Genomic DNA, 19,009 nt, shown 5'->3' with positions numbered 1-19,009 from the left:
TGTCTGTCTGTCTGTCTGTCTGTCTGTCTGTCTGTCTGTCTGCCTGCCTGTCTGTCTGTGTGTCTGTCTGTCTGCCTGTCTGTCTGTCTGTCTGTGTCTGCCTGTCTGTCTGTCTGTCTGTCTGCCTGTCTGTCTGTCTGTCTGTCTGCCTGTCTGTGTGTCTGTCTGTCTGCCTGTCTGTCTGTCTGTCTGTCTGCCTGTCTGTCTGTCTGTCTGTCTGCCTGTCTGTGTGTCTGTCTGTCTGTCTGCCTGTCTGTGTGTCTGTCTGTCTGCCTGTCTGTCTGTCTGTCTGTCTGCCTGTCTGTGTGTCTGTCTGTCTGCCTGTCTGTGTCTGTCTGTGTCTGTCTGTCTGCCTGTCTGTCTGTGTGTCTGTCTGTCTGCCTGTCTGTCTGTCTGTCTGTGTCTGCCTGTCTGTCTGTCTGTCTGTCTGCCTGTCTGTGTGTCTGTCTGTCTGCCTGTCTGTCTGTCTGTCTGTGTCTGTCTGTCTGCCTGTCTGTCTGTGTGTCTGTCTGTCTGTCTGTCTGTGTCTGTCTGTCTGCGTGTCTGTCTGCCTGTCTGTGTCTGTCTGTGTGTCTGTGTGTCTGTCTGTCTGCCTGTCTGTCTGTGTCTGCCTGTCTGTCTGCCTGTCTGTGTCTGTCTGCCTGTCTGTCTGTGTGTCTGTCTGTCTGTCTGTGTCTGCCTGTCTGTCTGTCTGCCTGTCTGTCTGTGTCTGTCTGTGTGTCTGCCTGCCTGTCCGTCTGCCTGTCTGTCTGTGTCTGTCTGTGTCTGTCTGTCTGCCTGTCTGTGTGTCTGTCTGTGTGTGTGTCTGTCTGTCTGTCTGTGTCTGTCTGTCTGCGTGTCTGTCTGCCTGTCTGTGTCTGTCTGTGTCTGTCTGCCTGTGTCTGTCTGTCTGTGTCTGTCTGTCTGTCTGCTTGTGTGTCTGTGTGTCTGTGAACACTGTGTTTTGTGAGATGACCGTGAACACATCATCAGGTCCACACACGAGCTCAGACTGTCGCCGGTTATGACGTCATGACCATCAGCAAATAAATTCAATTATAAATTAACATTAATTGTTTTATTCTAACATTCACTCAGTGAGTTTAAATAAAGCTTTTATTGTGAAGTTGAGCGGAAGTGGCGTGCCCGCTGTTGCTACCCAGCGTCCCGGGCCTCCCCCTCCCCCGGTTGGTCAGCTGACCGTCGGCCGGTCTGGTGACTGTCAAACCCCCGAAGCTCGCACCGTGACCGGACACCCGCACCACCAGGCCGAGGCCGGTCCCCGTGGCCCCGTTACCGGAGCTCCTGACCCGGACTGGTCCCCCGAAGCCCCCCGCTGTCACCTGGAGGCCGGATCGTTGGCCTTAAACAAGCCGAGCTCGTCGCACCCAGGATCGGACCCTCAGACACTCCGAGGCCGGTCAGCTGGTCGGTCCTTCTCCGAGCCTGTGCGCCCCCAGCCGGCCCGCAGCACCGGCAGCCCCCGCTGAGCGCCATGGCCGTGTTGGAGCTCGCCATGCAGGGACTGGCCGTGTTCGGCTTCCTGCTGTTCTTCGTGCTGTGGCTGATGCACCTCATGTCCATCATCTATGTGTAAGTCACCGCTAGGCTAGGCTAGGCTAACCTCAGCTAGCTCCCAGATAGCCGAGCGACGCTCCAGTCTTCTGCCTGAGTTTCTGTTTTATTCTAACATATTTGTCACTTGTGAGATTACACATTAAACAACACGTTTTTAGTTTCTCTGCGGGGCTCTGAACGCGTGGCAGCGGGTAAAACCTCCGTGTCGGAACGGTTTCTGTTGGGCGTTTTCCTGGTTAACCGCTAGCCGGTTAGCTGTGCCAGGTGATTCCGCTCAGTCAGGAGGAATCCCTGAAGCTGCTGCCGTAAAAATGACTGATACATTTTAAACTGAGCCAGCCGGGACAGATCGCTGAACGAAGCTAAAGTGTGTTAAAATATTAGTGCGGATCTTCATCGCGAGGCCAACTCGGTTCCGTCTCGGTTCGGTAACGTTATCCGCATGAATTTCCTGTTTCATCTGTTTGCGCCAAATTACATGATAAACCCTGGTGATTTAACAATGTTTGGTTGGCGGCTGTTACTCTCGCGTGGTTTAAAACTGAGAAATAAGTTTATTTGAAGTGTTAGGAGTCGCTCTTTAATTCGGCATTAGTCAAATTGACGCAGCAGCACTCCATCCCATAGATTTCAAGGTTTTGGAAATCTATGGGATGGTTTTCAGGCTCAGTTCTCCAGGCTCAGCTTTAAACCAGTGAAAACAGAGCAAATGAAAAACTGAGCTTTTATTGGCATCAGTAGACAATTATTGTTAATGTTAAATATTAGTTCTTCAAATAAAGCCGTGGGTGAAGTTATTTTACTGCAGTAAGTGACTTTATTGATAGCATCTTAAAGTGACACATTTTGTACAGGAGTTTGGTGCAGTGGAGTTATGGCAGTCTAAAAGTTATGGGGCAACACTGGTTTTTCCAGTAAGTCTTTCCACATTAGTTTGGAACGTGGAAATATTCTGAATGATTTGGAAACATTTTTTTCTTGCCAGATTTCAACACACAGGATATGATCTGATCATTTCAGTTAATGTTTTGGGCCTCTGACTACCAGCTGATATGACCTGGAAATTCCTTGAAAAGTCATTGAATTCTCGGGTCACAGTCATCAGCATTTAGTCTTCTGCTGTCTGTTCCATAGGCTGCACTATATTTTATTAATTATCCAGAAATCCATAACTATTCCAGGCTTCTCCAGGACCTTAATCACCTCTTGTGTAATTCTCTGTGGGACTTAAAAAATCCCAGGATTCCTAGAGGGACTTTAAGACCTTCCAGATCTCTCCAGTACATCAGGGACGCAGACTTTATCCACATCCTTCCACAGACACAGAAACAGACCTTCATACAGCTGTTAGAGAAGGTGTCGCTCTCACCTGATTGGTCAGTTTGGTCGTCGCAGGCTCTTGTATTCATCAGACCGTCACTGGACGTCAGCTGCCACTCATTAAACTCTCTGATGGATCTGTGGTCGGTGGTTCAAACCCAGGTCCCAGGTTTCAGCGTAAGACAGAGTCAGAAGTGAAAGACCACGCTCCCATCATGTGACTGGGTCTGCATCATTACCACGCCGACGTACCGCTGTGGTGCGGAGAGTAGGCGGAGTCTGTACACCATGTGACATGCATCGTAGCCGATAGCGACCACGACTCTGTATCCTGTGCTGCAGAACATTGCACCTGGAGCGGCGGTGCAGAAACTGTTCACACATATTATTGATTATTTTTATAATTATTAGTTTGGATCAAAATGTCAAAACACAGAAAAATCCAAAGTGTCTCGTTGTGTCCGACGTCAGAGACTCGGCTCAGCGGTACATTCGCACTCCTGAGAACGCACCCGAAACAATAAATCCATCATCAATACATTGACTGACTGCCTCTGAGCTGTGGTGACATCACATCATCACACTGAGCTGCAGGTTTGAATACCCTGCGCTGTCAGAGACACACCTTGAAGCAGGTAGAGTTGTTGTGTAGAGATGCAAATCTGTGTTGTGCTGAGGAAGCTTCTGACAGAACACAGTGGTGTTACTTGTTTTATCTGAATTTGGATCAGACCTCCTGTTATTAATGTTGTTGTGGCACCGTGTAACAAACCATCACTAGTGGTGTCCTCTCTGAACCTTTCCACCTGCTCCACTGGGCTGTCCCACTTCTCCATCCCTCTGTAACCCCGCCCTCAAACATCTGGCTTGCGCCACTCGGGCACAGAAGAAAATTGGGGGAGTGATTTTAAAGCTGATCTGTACACAGGAGATGTTTTATTAACGTTATCTCAGTCAGTCCCTCATGTGAAGAAGCTGATTGATGCATTTGGGAGTTTAAATAAAAGTGAAGTCACTCCTCCAAACCACCTCACCTGTCCTTCACATGTTGGCACCGCCCCTTTTCAGTGGAGAACACAGGGCATGAAATATTTTAGGATAAACATCCAAACTCCTGTGCAGAAGATTCTTTAGATTTAAATGGACCACACCTCCTAAAGTCTTTGAGAGAGGACATTAAGAGATGGACAGTTCTTCCCATGTCTTCATGGGGCAGAGCAGAGGTGATTGAAATGAATGTTTTACTGAGATTATTTCTGACTTCAGACATACCACCTGAACTCCCCTCTCATTGGTTTAAAGACATGAAGATACTGACAGAAACCAGACTCAGTGAGAAAGACTGCTGAGACCAAGAGGAGGTGGTGGATGAGCATTAACAGATGTTTATTGGTAAAATCCTTCAGTATGATTTTCCTGTGAGGTAGTTAAACTTGTACAGAAACATTTAGGCTTTGACGGGGCGCCTCTGCCGTCATACCGTGTGTGGAGCGACCACCGACAGACAACAGGTGGCAGTGCTGAGGTCTGACTGATTTGGGTCAGACTGTGATGGACAGAGATGTGGTGTCCTTTAACGAGGTGAAAACAGATGCTGAGTTTTTGTCAAACCTACAGCTAGGGCTGGGCCATACGGACAGAGATTCATATCAGTTTTTACAGACTGAACGGTGATACACCATATATGTGGCCCATGTGTATATATGGGTGTTTTCTGTGACATGGGCAACATGTTCAGCTGCAGGTCAAAGACACATCTGAGACGTCAGGAGCACTATAAAAACAAACTGTGATCAAAATAAGATGCAAAGAAAAACTTGTTTTCCATCTGTTGGCCTTTCAAATGAATTGAGTGCTGGAGAATGATTTAAATATTTAGATCTTATTTCTGCATCACCAGAGAGGCCGAGGGAGGGACGGAGACAGAGACACTTTGTCCTCATTATATTCGTCTTGTAAATGAAACATCTGTGTTGTCACTGCGTCTTTTAAACCCATCTGTCGCCTGCATCCAGGCGCCGTCTCAGTGTCGCACGTTAGACTGCTACTACCAAGCAGAACAGCGACGCGCTATGATCCACGTCACACACAAACGAGCAGCGCAGTGCTGTACTGCACATGTGCAGCTGCGCTCATCTCACAATCTGATGTAGCGTAGATTAAACAAAGGAGCAGCTCTGTGTCTCTCTGAGTGTGAGTGAATGAGTGAAGGGGGTGGAGCCATAAGGAGAGACAAACACTGGTGCGCTTTATGTAACACAACTTGACACCATATCGATATAAACAGTGTCTAAATTAATATCTTGCCTGAAAATATATTGCACATAGTCGTTATTTTGTCCAGCCCTACAGTTAGGATCAATCCGAAGGTCACTCATCTCAAAGAATATTTCCACAGAGTCAGATAAGGAGAGTAGTTTGGGCAGTGTTGAGTCAATGCTCCTCGCTTCCATCAAACATCAGCAGGAGAGGGACCTGGATGTATCCCTGACCTCAGCCTGGCTGGAGTCTGTCGTAGGAAACACAGCAGTGGTATCCAAATGTCTCGCTTTTTATTACACCATGCAGATTTCAAAATAGAGATCACTCCCTTTCACATCTCTGTTGGCATGGCTGAGGTGAGGCAGGGTCTGTCATGCATCTGTTGTGGTGTCAGATGTTTTTGGGACAAGGTGACATGAAGTTTGTCTTCTGTCTTGGATGTTAAAATACCTCAGTGTCTTCAGTCTGCCTCTGGAGCTCAGTTCAGACCAGACTCACCACAAGAGGAGTTGAAACAAACATCTACTGTCAACACTCAGTTCTGTAACGTTGTAAAAACCTGCTGGTTCACAGGAAGTGAGACGGCGTATCATCTCTAGTCAACAACTCTCTGTGCTTCTGATCTGTAACGTCGACAGGAAGTGACCACCATGAGACGGCGTATCATCTCTAGTCAACAACTCTCTGTGCTTCGTTCTGATTTGCAGCTTTTCAGACTTATTTTGTGGCTGAATATAATTTGTAGCTTCTTAAAATCTGAATGAGGATAGTGATAGTGAGATACTGGCTACAGTGATGAAACAAAACCAGCATCAGATGGACTGTATTCATAATCAATACGCCACAATAATATAAATAACCAGCGCCAATTCATCAGTCAATGAGAATGTGTGTGTGGGCGGGGCATAAGCACATACAGCCAGCAGCAGCAGCAGCAGCGACCCACCGTCTGACACCGGCACACCGTGAGGATGGAAACAGAGGGCTCTGTGGGGACGGAGCACCTGCTGCAGCAAGCCAACACGTCATCAGCAGTCATTTTGACTTGACCAGCTGACTTCACTACAAGCTGATTGGCTGTTGAAACAGGTGACCTGCTTTAAAACCAGCCGCCGGCCATTTGACCAGCTGAGTGTCAGGTGACATCATCAGCCGGCTTGAGTTCAGCTCAAACCGGCCAGTTCACATCACTGACACTTTCCCCTGCACCGTTCTAAAACAAAAACAAAAACAGATCTTTGCAGCGCCGGGCTGATACGAGTCAAGCCAAAACAACACCTGTGGAAAAGTGCTAATCTGACCTCTGACCTCTCTGTCTTTTTCAGGCGTCTCCACCTCCACAAGAAAAGGTCGGAGGTCAAACAGCCGTTTGTGCAGCTGGCAGGAGTTTCTCTGCTGAAGCCTCTGAAGGGCGTCGACCCAAACCTGATCTCCAACCTGGAGACATTTTTTACACTGGATTATCCTAAGGTGACGCTGACCCCCCCCATCCCACTGCCCTGTCTACCGTCCCACTGCCCTGTCTACCGTCCCACTGCCCTGTCTACCGTCCCACTACCCCCTGTCTACCGTCCCACTGCCCCCTGTCTACCATCCCACTACCCCCTGTCTACCGTCCCACTGCCCTGTCTACCATCCCACTGCCCCCTGTCTACCGTCCCACTGCCCTGTCTACCGTCCCACTGCCCTGTCTACCATCCCACTGCCCTGTCTACCGTCCCACTGCCCTGTCTACCGTCCCACTACCCCCTGTCTACCGTCCCACTGCCCCCTGTCTACCATCCCACTACCCCTGTCTACCGTCCCACTGCCCCCTGTCTACCGTCCCACTGCCCTGTCTACCGTCCCACTGCCCTGTCTACCATCCCACTGCCCCCTGTCTACCGTCCCACTGCCCCCTGTCTACCGTCCCACTGCCCCCTGTCTACCGTCCCACTGCCCTGTCTACCGTCCCACTGCCCTGTCTACCGTCCCACTACCCCCTGTCTACCGTCCCACTGCCCCCTGTCTACCATCCCACTACCCCTGTCTACCGTCCCACTGCCCTGTCTACCGTCCCACTGCCCTGTCTACCATCCCACTGCCCCCTGTCTACCGTCCCACTACCCCCTGTCTACCGTCCCACTGCCCCCTGTCTACCATCCCACTACCCCTGTCTACCATCCCACTGCCCCCTGTCTACCGTCCCACTGCCCCCTGTCTACCGTCCCACTGCCCCCTGTCTACCATCCCACTACCCCTGTCTACCGTCCCACTGCCCCCTGTCTACCGTCCCACTGCCCCCTGTCTACCGTCCCACTGCCCTGTCTACCATCCCACTGCCCCCTGTCTACCGTCCCACTACCCCCTGTCTACCATCCCACTGCCCCCTGTCTACCGTCCCACTACCCCCCGTCTACCGTCCCACTACCCCCCGTCTACCGTCCCACTACCCCCTGTCTACCGTCCCACTGCCCCCTGTCTACCGTCCCACTGCCCCCTGTCTACCGTCCCACTACCCCCTGTCTACCGTCCCACTGCCCCCTGTCTACCGTCCCACTGCCCCCTGTCTACCGTCCCACTGCCCCCCGTCTACCGTCCCACTGCCCCCTGTCTACCGTCCCACTGCCCCCTGTCTACCGTCCCACTGCCCCCTGTCTACCGTCCCACTGCCCCCTGTCTACCGTCCCACTGCCCCCCGTCTACCGTCCCACTGCCCCCCGTCTACCGTCCCACTGCCCCCCGTCTACCGTCCCACTGCCCCCTGTCTACCGTCCCACTGCCCCCCGTCTACCGTCCCACTGCCCCCTGTCTACCATCCCACTGCCCCCTGTCTACCGTCCCACTACCCCCTGTCTACCGTCCCACTGCCCCCTGTCTACCGTCCCACTACCCCCCGTCTACCGTCCCACTGCCCCCCGTCTACCGTCCCACTGCCCCCTGTCTACCGTCCCACTACCCCCTGTCTACCGTCCCACTGCCCCCTGTCTACCGTCCCACTGCCCCCTGTCTACCGTCCCACTGCCCCCCGTCTACCGTCCCACTGCCCCCCGTCTACCGTCCCACTGCCCCCTGTCTACCGTCCCACTGCCCCCTGTCTACCATCCCACTACCCCCTGTCTACCGTCCCACTACCCCCTGTCTACCGTCCCACTGCCCCCTGTCTACCGTCCCACTGCCCCCTGTCTACCGTCCCACTACCCCCCGTCTACCGTCCCACTGCCCCCCGTCTACCATCCCACTGCCCCCCGTCTACCATCCCACTACCCCCTGTCTACCGTCCCACTGCCCCCTGTCTACCGTCCCACTACCCCCCGTCTACCGTCCCACTACCCCCTGTCTACCGTCCCACTACCCCCTGTCTACCGTCCCACTGCCCCCTGTCTACCGTCCCACTACCCCCCGTCTACCGTCCCACTGCCCCCTGTCTCCTGCCTCTCTTTCTAGTTTTCTGAGCAGGGATTTGTACAGTAATTTTAACATGTTTGTTTTGCAGTATGAGATCCTGCTGTGCGTTCAGGATCAAGATGATCCAGCTGTGGATGTGTGTAAAAAGTTGTTGGGAAAATATCCAAACGTAGACGCACGATTATTCATTGGTGAGCAGAGACTTGTGTTGGTTCAGTGTTTTCCATGTTGGGTTTATGGGAAAACTTATTCTGAGGTTATGATCTGCCTTAGTAACTAACTCCATCTGACATATAGGCCATGATTTAGTCTTAGCACCTGTTCTCTGGTTTTCAGGGGGGAAGAAAGTTGGAATCAACCCCAAGATCAACAACCTGATGCCGGGCTATGAAGGAGCCAAATATGGTCTGGTCTGGATCTGTGACAGCGGTATCAGAGGTCAGTTATATGTTGGTTCGTTGCTAACATACAAACTTTAGACGCCGATACTAACTCTGTATATGTGTGTGTGTGTGTGTGTGTGTGTGTGGGGGGGGGGGCAGTGAAACCCGACACTCTGACAGATCTGACCAATCAGATGACAGAGAAGGTGGGATTGGTCCATGGGTTGCCATATGTTGCCGATCGCCAAGGCTTCGCCGCCACACTGGAGCAGGTAAGCTAACAAGCTAACATCATGCGAAGTCTGCTGACTGGTTTCCAGGTGTGCATGTGAAAAACAACTTTTAGCGACAGGCTAACAGTGCTAATGTTGTGTTACAGTATCTGTTTAAATGCTGTTTAGCAATAGCCTCTAACGCTAACGTGACAGATATATTTTCTAACCAGCTTTTTTTTTAGTAGCTGTCAGTGCTAATGGTGCTAATACATGTATTTTCCTTTACAAGTACACCTCACATGCTGTTCTTTTTTAAGCTAGCTAACTAGCAGTTGGATGGTAATACATGATAATTTCCAACTATCATACTAACTAAAGCATAATTATGTATCCCATATTTGTCATTCCATCAGCTAATGCTAACCTCACCCCTGCATGTTGCTAACATGACAAGGATTCTTTTGCTAACAGATGCTAATGCTAACTTGTTGCCAGGTGTATTTTGGGACATCCCACCCTCGCTCCTACATCTCAGCTAACGTGACGGGGATAAAGTGTGTGACGGGGATGTCGTGTCTGATGAGGAAGGACGTGTTGGATCAAGCCGGCGGATTGGTCGCCTTTGCTCAGTACATTGCAGAGGATTACTTCATGGCTAAAGCCATCGCTGACAGGTTAGCACGTTAGCGTTAGCACCAGTCCAGTGATGTGGAAGTGAAGCTGGTGATTAATTTCTGTCTGTTTCCTCAGAGGATGGAAGTTCTCCATGGCGACACAGGTGGCGCTGCAGAACTCGGGGTCATACTCCATTGGTCAGTTCCAGTCCCGCATGATCAGGTGACCTCACAGCTCTTCATCTGTTTGGCTGTTTATATTGTTTATATTTAAACATTGTATTTATAATAAAACAATCTGTATTTAATCGGCTCAGCTGAGACCTGCAGACTCTGCTGTCACTTTGTTTTAATTTAATTAGTCTTTTATTTACATTTTATTGTGTTGTCTTTTATGATGAATTTAGTCGACTGTATTTATGTATCTGATCATATTGTCTTGTCTTGTCTATTGTATTGTTTCATCTGTGGTGTCCTCTGACACAATGACATGTTTCATGTGTGGCTCAGCCTGTCGTCATGGTGATGTTGATGTTGTGCAGTTTATTGGTGTAAATATTAAAGTTGTGTTTTGTGTGTTCAGGTGGACGAAGCTGAGGATCAACATGCTTCCTGGCACCGTGCTGGAGCCCGTCTCCGAGTGCTTCCTGGCCAGCCTCATCATTGGCTGGGCTGCTCATTATGTGTTCAGGTACGCAGCCAATCTGTTGTTTCTGTTGTGTGCAGATATTAACTCTTTCCTCACCAGGGTGTTGTGTTCAAGTTTCCAACAGTTTGATCATCTTCACTGGTCTTTACAGGATCATTGTTATACAAACAGAATAAACATCAGACTAAAGAACAGACTGTTTGTTTTATTATTCTGTCTTATTACATTTATTTTTATCATATTATGATATATATATTTTATTTGAATTTGTGACTTCTCATAAAAAAACAAAAAACCAACAACATTTCGGACAAAAAGCTGAGAAAAATGTATTTTTTATCAAAGAGTCATTTTCAATATAAAATCAATTTAAATTTTACATTTTTGTTTTTTTTCATTTCCTTGCGTCAGTCTGAATTGTATCATTAATAATAATCTCTTTGAGTCGCAGCAGTGGAACATGTTGTCACGTTCAGTCATCGCTCAGTGTTCTGTTGTGTCTGTCTCCTCCGTGGTCGTCATGGAGATCCTGTTTCGTCCCACCATCTCGTTCGTTTCTTCGTCCAATCAGATTCAGAATGTTGATCAAAACAGGAAGTGTCAGAGTCTGAGTCCATCAGCATCTCCACCACTTGTGCAGCCGTAAACTTTTCCGTCAGCATTTTCCTGCAGTTTAGAAGCTGCTACATCTTTTTCCTGTTGCCAGCCGGTCTGTTTTTGGACACGGCGGTGCTGTTCTGTTTCACGAGATGTGTAACAGCGCCCCCTGTCTTATATTAGTAGAAACAGGGATTGGTTTGTTGTTGGATTTTACAGTAAAGAGAATTTAAAGTGTTTCCATCAGACTGAAATGTCCAATAAGATAAAATAACGCCATGAGCGGTGACTCCAGGGTTACAGGCAGGACGACCCTTAAACACTTGAACGCTGTGAAGGATCAGGACCTTCGACAGCTCAGGACGTCTGTCTCAAAGACAAACAACAGCCTTCATGACGATTGGACAGATGCTCATTTATTTACGTCCCAATCTCAACTTGGCCACGCCCTGTGTGGAAACACTGTCACTTCCTGTTGGTCAGAAACATTTTGGGGACATGCTTTAATGTCCTGGTGACGTTAGAACAAACCCTCATCCATTTATGGACACATTAGTTTGGAAGTGGTGGCGCCCCCTGTTGACTGTTTTCAAAATAACTGAACACAGTGGTTCATCTTTATTACTGAACACATCCTGTGAGTTTGTAATGATTGGACAGTTTCTGATTTATAATCAGATTTGTGTTGTGCCACGCCCATTTTTATGCATGAGAGGCGCCCCCTAGTGGTCGATTTGAGGCAAGTGTTCAGGTGTGTCGGTGGTACCTCTTCACACGTTTCCTGTAAGTTTGTAATGATGATTGGCCTGACGGTTATGGAGGTAGATCTGTTGATGTGCTAAGCCACGCCCCCTCTAAAGTTCATTGGTCAGTATCTGAAAACACAGCGAGATATCAGCAAGCTTCTGATAATGTCTGATGATGATGATGATGATGATTCACAGAAACTGTGGTACGACTCAGACGCACAGTTTAGGAGGAGCTGTCAAATGTGTTTTTCATAAAAATTCAAAATGGTGGAAAATCTAGTGGGCGGACCGCAGTGGTTCTGAGGCTCATTCATAGAGCACATTCAGATGGACTCGTGTGTCGAATTGTCAGTCCGACATACGGTGTGAGGGGCGTGGCCTTTCAAAGTTTAATATTTTGTGGCGTTAATTGCAGCGCCACCATCGGGCTGTGTTGAGCAGCATCTGGTCACAACTTCCAATCCCATGTGTCTGTGATGAACCATCTCACAGAAATCTGTCAAAACATTTCTGAAGACAAAAAGACATCAGGGCTTCAGCTCAAAACGTGGCGAGCTTGACCCCGGGGCAGGTGTCACATGACGGCTGTTTAGTGTAACATCATCACGGCCCCATCGTTAGTCTCAGTGTCTGTACGAGAAGTCATCGTCACCTGTAACTGGTTATTGGACAGTTTGTGATTATTGACCAGAGCATGTGAGCGGAGCGGGAGGATTTTGTGTTGAGCGAGGAGAGGCTATTTTCTTTTAAAAGGTGGAGCGGAGCCTTATCTCTCGCTCCAATTTCACTCCAGTCGCCCATGCCCCATCCAGAATGCATCTTTGCACCTGCGCACACCCACACTGTTTTCTTTGAAAACTATGGAGTTTACTGTGTACTTCAGAAAAGAAGCAGAGAAGAGAAGCAGAAGAGTACCTTGGAGAACGGTCCCTAACTGCGGGGAGAGGCGAAAGAGCTTCTCCGGAGGTCGGCCGCTTAACCTGGCCCATCTCCTCTACACTTTGACTTATTTCCACCTTGCCAGTGATACTGTGGAAAACGGTCCCTAACTGCGGGGAGAGGGCTTCCCCGGAGAATCTACCAAGCTCATGTTTTATTGGTGTCGTAGCATTGTTCCGACCTCTCATTGTTCCGACCTCTCATTGTTCCGACCTCTCATTAGTCCGACGTCCCGTTGTTCTGATATGTGATTATACTAGGCTATACTGTATTTGTGTACCGGCGGGCGTATGGTGTGCCGCGACCGGCTTGAGGCGGAGCAGGCTCACGGCTTATGTGTTTGTCACTTTCTTTTTCATTTTAACCCACACCATGATCTTTTCCTGACCCTAACCAAGTGGTTTTTGTGCCTAAACCTAACCAGACCTTAACCACAGGGCATCATGATGATTTCGGAACAACGGGACTTCGGAACAATGGGTTTAATATGGTCGGAACAATGGGATGTTGGAAAAAGGGGCAGACGCCGTTTTATTTGTGAATAAAAGATTACAGGTTAGGGTAGAATGACGCAGTTTTTTTGAGCGAATGGAGCGGGATAAAATTTATGATGGAGCGGAGCGAAGAATGCGCAGAACGAAGCGGAGCAGACGAGCGGCACAAAGTGACAGGTCTGCGAGCGAGGAGCGGAAATTTTCACCTGCTCCGTTCACATGCTCTGTTATTGACACTGAGACACAGCTACTAACCACCATAGACCCAGTGACCAGCATCGGGTGGCATGAACGGAGGGAGCGAATTTAGAGTTTTTAGTTTGTGTCAGAGTGCGCTCCCACACTCAGAATGAGTGTTCCTGAACGCACCACTCACATCATCTTCCTCCATTGTCTAAAACAAGACAACACGAGTTGTTAGCTAGCGCTAGCTAATGTCTGTGGAGAACTGTTTTGCCTCCAGCTAAGCCCCGCCCACCAACAAACATCGATCAGTTGTAAACACTGTGATGTCATCATGATGCATCCTGTGTGTGTGTGTGTGTGTGTGTGTGTGTGTTGCAGGTGGGACATGATGGTGTTCTTCATGTGTCACTGTCTGGCCTGGTTCATATCTGACTACATCCAGCTGACTGGAGTTCAGGTATTCACATCAAACATGCTTTTAATTTGAAACACAAATACTGATCAGATCAATGACGGAGATGTTTACACTTTTATTTTGAAAGGGTTTCATTAGGTCAGAAATAATATGATATTATACAGTGTTTTTACACACTTCTATTTTGGCGTTTAAAAAGATGACAAAAAAAAACAAATATTAAAATTAAAAAGTAAATGTAAAGAAAAAGAAAATAAAAAATGAAACGGTTATTATTGTCATTGGTTATTGATGATGACATCATCGCGCAGGGCGGCCCGCTGTGTTTCTCCAAGCTGGACTTTGCGGTGGCGTGGTTCATCAGAGAGTCGATGGCCGTGCAGATCTTCCTGTCAGCTCTGTGGGACCCGACAATCAGCTGGAGGACCGGACGCTACCGGCTGCGCTGTGGCGGCACCGCAGAGGAGATCCTTGACGTCTAGTTACCACGGCAACTGCCTGCCCTTTCTTCCTCCTCTTCCTCGTGAAGGTGGAGAGGAGGAAGAGGAGGAGGTGTGAAAGAGACTGTTTGTTTTTGTTTTTTTTTTTAATGAGAAAAACTGAAGTGTGTGCGTGTGCGTGTGCGTGTGCGCGTGCGTGCACATGCGTGTGTGTGTTTGTGTGTGTTTGTTTAACTATTTATGTTCCTTTTGGTGCTAAAAAACCCCGAAATGATGCCAGAACAAGCCAATGAGAGCGCAGGATGGAAGGAAGAAAAACATTTAAAAAAAGGAGAAAAAGAAACGGGAGGGAGTGATGCATCGCACTGAACAGCTGATCTCTGATCGACCAATCATTAGACAGGAGTCAGTATTCTCTCTCCTGATTGGCTCCTGACAATTTGCTGAATGAACTAATTGTGACTGAAGATGAAACAGTTTGACGACATCTGACGCTTCAGAGGAAACGTGTAGGCTGCGTTTCAGACGCTTCCCGTCAGTCGTCGCGACGTCCGTCTGTTTCAACAAAGGTTGGCGAGGACTGTGAGGCTTTCACTAAGACACAGTGCAGATTGTGTTGTTCGTCCTGAACAGCTCCTGATCCAGGTTCAGGCTCTGTGATTGGTCAGAGGTCCGTCCCCTTCCTGTGTCCCTGATTCCAGAAATAAGGACAGAGACAAACAAGGTGCTATGAGTCACCAGAGATGCACCAACCGATCAACCAAACTTCAGCCTGACCAGCCGATCGGTCTCAGATGTAGCCGATCCTGCTCAGATCAGATTGACATGCAGGCGCCGCACAGTGGCGAGCGACACAAAGAGCAGCACGGACAGGATGTGATGTCATCAGAGCCGCTGCAACTCTGTCTTCTAATTCATTCCCATGTCGCACATCGCTTTTAAAGCTATGGTGTGAAGCTAACCAGCAGGCGTGGGTACACACCCAAATCTGTTTAGACCTGATAAGTCGCTCACAAGTGTAGCATAGAAAAGCTAATGCTAACCGGTCCATGTAAGTGGATGGGAGATGCTAAAAGGATTAGCTTCTTAGCGCAGGATGTGTACCTCAATAAAACCACAAATATAGGTGGTCTACCCGTCTGCTAGTTAGCCGATTAGTCAAGATAACTAGCAGATTACAGTTAAATAACTCAAAAATGTCACATCAGAAAGCTAATGCTAACTGTTTCATGTAAGGAAATAGAAAATGCTAAAATGATCAGCGCCACATTGCTGGAGGTATAGTGAAATAAAGTTAGGTGGTCGACCCTGATAGATTAGATTAATTCTGTGGCAGACGAACGTTTAAAGCTCGTCTCTAGGAAAAAAAACAAAAAGATAATGTAACCTGAGCTGATGTGACAGTGTTTCAGCAGCTGTTGTGAAAGAGGTTTTCTAAAAGTTACCAACATTTATTTTCAGTGAGATTTTTGTGGCTGTTTAAAGAAGTCTCCAGTGGCTCTACAGAGACATATCTAACATGTTCGTGTGTGCGGTCAGTTGTAGTTCTTAAGAAGAAAATGGGAGTTGGCAGGTCAGTGTTTTAAAAAATCTGAATCAGCCAGGAATTCTGCATTTGGCAGATAATCCAACAGGTCAGGAAAGTCACAGTTTGTGTTCGTACCATTATTTTTTCAACGAACTATGTCTCTCGTCTCGCACGATGTTCCAACATTGTGTCACCAACATGGCTGCCACCGTGGCCCAGGTGTAACCGTATCAGCAGCTTTGAATCCTCCAGTTCAGCATTTTGGTCATCGCCATCTTTTTATTTATTTTTTTATTTTAGTGACCATATTTGGAGGAGAGGGTGAGTTAACCCTAACACTAGCTGCTAGCTTGGTTAGCATTTACAAAACTATGGTTAATTATAATGATGCTAATGCTAATTCTTGCTAGCAAAAACAGGCTCAAAACCATTGAGTTCAACCAAATGCTGAACGAGACTTTTTAGACGACCGAAACGTTACCTTTAAACTTTCATAAACTGAAAACACACTAATATTACAACAGCCGCACTTGCACTCACTTTCCCGATGTTGTCGCCTTGTTAGCAACTTGTTAATGAACGCAACCAAGCTGTCAAAGAGGCCCCGCCCCCTTAATGATGTGTACCTTTGATCCTTAATAAAAAGTAAACAGGTGAGTTCTGTAAAATTCGTCATGAATGTTGAGATGATGTTTTTGTACCAGGCTGTAAACATGTTTGTTTCTACATGTTAGCGTGGAGCTCTGTGGGGACTGACTCACTGTTGGAGCCGGCCTCTAGTGGACGTGAGAGGAACTGCAGGTTTTGGATTCATGTTTCAGCCTCGGAGGACGCTGCTTGGTTTTTGTTAACCAGGAAGTGAAATAACGAGCTCAGACTCGACCTCAGGCGTCGTAGCTTCAGAAAGACCCGTGTGACGCCAGTGTCGTGACTCGTGACGTCTTTCTGATGACACAGTTTCACCGTCTCACAGTTTTACAACAAACTGTCACTTTGTTCATTTGATCATCTGAAACACCTCACGTCAAACTCGTGGCTCAGTTTAAACAGGGTCAGAAAATCAGTTGTCTTTGACCGTTAACTACCGAACACATTTTTCTCTGAATAATGTCCTGTTATGGATGCAGGAAGGGGAGGGACTTGGCCTCTCTGTCGGGACATGTGATGGACATTTGTTGCTGAAACAAGTTTAAAAATCAGAGGAGAGACGGACAGAGGACAAAAACATGAATTGACATTCTCTTCATGTCCAGAGAAACAAGACGGGACTTTACTTCCTGTGTCTCACTTCAAACAGCTGATCAATCAGATCAATAACCATTAATGTCTCTCAGTTCGTCTCCTCTGTTCATGTTTCTGATTAACGGAGGATCAACATAAAAAACTTTGATTTGAGCAGCTGTGAGGTTTAAACACACAATCGGCCAATGAGGACGGACGCTGATCTCTGATTGGCTGATTTTTTTTTTTTTTAAACAAAAAACAGTCGACTGCGTTTAATAAAATTAATTTTTTAAAAACTGGAGATATTTTTTCTGACTTTCTTCTGTATCTCTAAAACCGAAATTATTATCCAATAATTATTTTAAAAATTTCAAATGTTATCGAGAAAACCTCAAAAACTGAACGATCTTTGTTACCAAAAACTGTCTTACTATAAAAAATAGTAAACTATTATCGTAATTATGAAACATTTCAAAATTACAAGAACTTTAACTCGTCCTTGTGAGAATTGTTTCAGTGAGAAAATTAGTGACCTGTAATTCTAAAGAATAACGACATTGTTATTTTGTGAATACAAAATCAGTATCTCGCAGTTTTGACAAAGTTAAAAGGATCGCTGGATTTTGGTCTCATAGTTACTAAAGAATTCCAAAGTGTAAATATTATAGAATATAGAATTGTCATAATTATGAGGATGATTGGAACGTTATCGGATACAAAATCAGTAACTTGTAATCATAAAAAATAACTTATAAGAAAGACATCTTTGTGAATACGGAACCAGCATCACTTCACTTTAACAAAAATGCTATTAGTACGAGATTTTTGTCTCATAGTAACAAACTAATTATAAAAACAGTTGAATTTGTATTCTAGTTACAAAGAACTCCACGAGACGTCATTAACGGAAGAGATACGAAGTGTTAATTACAAAAAATGTCTTTCATTTTTTTTTCCCCAAACAAGTTTAAATGTCGAGTTGCCACAAAAACACAAGATCAGCCAATGAGATCAGAGAATTTTGTTGTTTTGAAAATTTGTTTTCTAATATCGTTCACTGCTCCCCCCACCCCCCCCCCCACCAAAAAAAAAAGGAATCTCAATTCAGCACTGAACAAACTCCAGTATTCTGTGACGTTCTAATGGTCGCAACATTTCACGTAAATCACAAAACATCAAAACAAACACAAACATAAACACAGGACCAAATAAATAAATATTAAAGTGAAAAAAATCCACATTTCTGAACTTGAGTCTGAACACTGAACTGTGTGTGTGTGTGTGTGTGTGTGTGTGTTAAAGCTGTGTTGCTTTACTGTTAGCCATTAGCTGTTAGTGTAGCCACAGGGGGTTTGGTTGATGACGTCAGCTGGGTGTCGGACGAACCTGTCGCTGTCGTCCAATAGGATTGTTAGAATTCTTATTTGTTTATTGTTGTTTTTTTTAATTATGATGATCTGCTGTAGTCTGCGAACCGACCAATCACAGCTGAGGATTGTGTCAACACAGGAACAATAAAGTTTTATCCTTTGAAAGCTGAAAGTTAACGTGTGTGTTTGTTGAAAACATCCCACAGTGTGATTGGCTGGAAGAACAGACGGTGGATGGAGCTTCCAGAAACCAAGGATAGCCATTGGTCAGATCATTTATTTATTCAGTGACTCATGCTACAACTTCCTGCCCCCCCCCCCTGCATGATCATAAACGGAGCAGAGGGCTGCAGTGTCAGAGTCTCTGTCAACGTTCACACTTCACTGTTCTGAAACTCAGCGTGGAGCGTTGGCGTGTCGTCTCATGTCGGACAGATGTTGAACACTGACTGAAAATCTGAATGACGATATTTTAAATGTCCAACGACGTTAGAATTTCACATTGTGTGGGCGTTAACGTCGTGACGCTCTGCAGACGTTGGGTTTTCTTCTCTGTGTCTTACGACTACATGTCGTTACTCTACATCAACAAGACGTTTGCAAGATGTTGCATTTTGGTTACTGACGAACACAAAACAACAACAACCTGAACTCTACCGTTGGCGGCAGCTGGGGAAACG

At 46.9% G+C, this 19,009-nt stretch overlaps 1 protein-coding gene across 1 annotated transcript; it reads left to right on the top strand.

The window, feature by feature from the left end:
• Nucleotides 1-1,172: 1,172 nt before the first annotated feature.
• On the top strand, nt 1,173-18,034 carry ugcg (UDP-glucose ceramide glucosyltransferase). The gene is made up of 10 exons (XM_033647002.2): nt 1,173-1,572; nt 6,465-6,609; nt 8,615-8,717; nt 8,863-8,964; nt 9,069-9,181; nt 9,620-9,798; nt 9,875-9,961; nt 10,322-10,429; nt 13,731-13,809; nt 14,079-18,034. Exons 1-10 carry the CDS (start codon nt 1,475-1,477, stop codon nt 14,247-14,249), a joined length of 1,185 nt encoding a protein of 394 aa, XP_033502893.1. The 5' UTR covers nt 1,173-1,474; the 3' UTR covers nt 14,250-18,034.
• Nucleotides 18,035-19,009: the final 975 nt, after the last annotated feature.

This window comes from Epinephelus lanceolatus, chromosome 19 (assembly GCF_041903045.1).
Source record: "Epinephelus lanceolatus isolate andai-2023 chromosome 19, ASM4190304v1, whole genome shotgun sequence".
Lineage (NCBI taxonomy): Eukaryota > Metazoa > Chordata > Actinopteri > Perciformes > Serranidae > Epinephelus > Epinephelus lanceolatus.
Note: the sequence above shows the minus strand (reverse complement) of the source record. Positions and strands in the feature narration are given on the sequence as shown.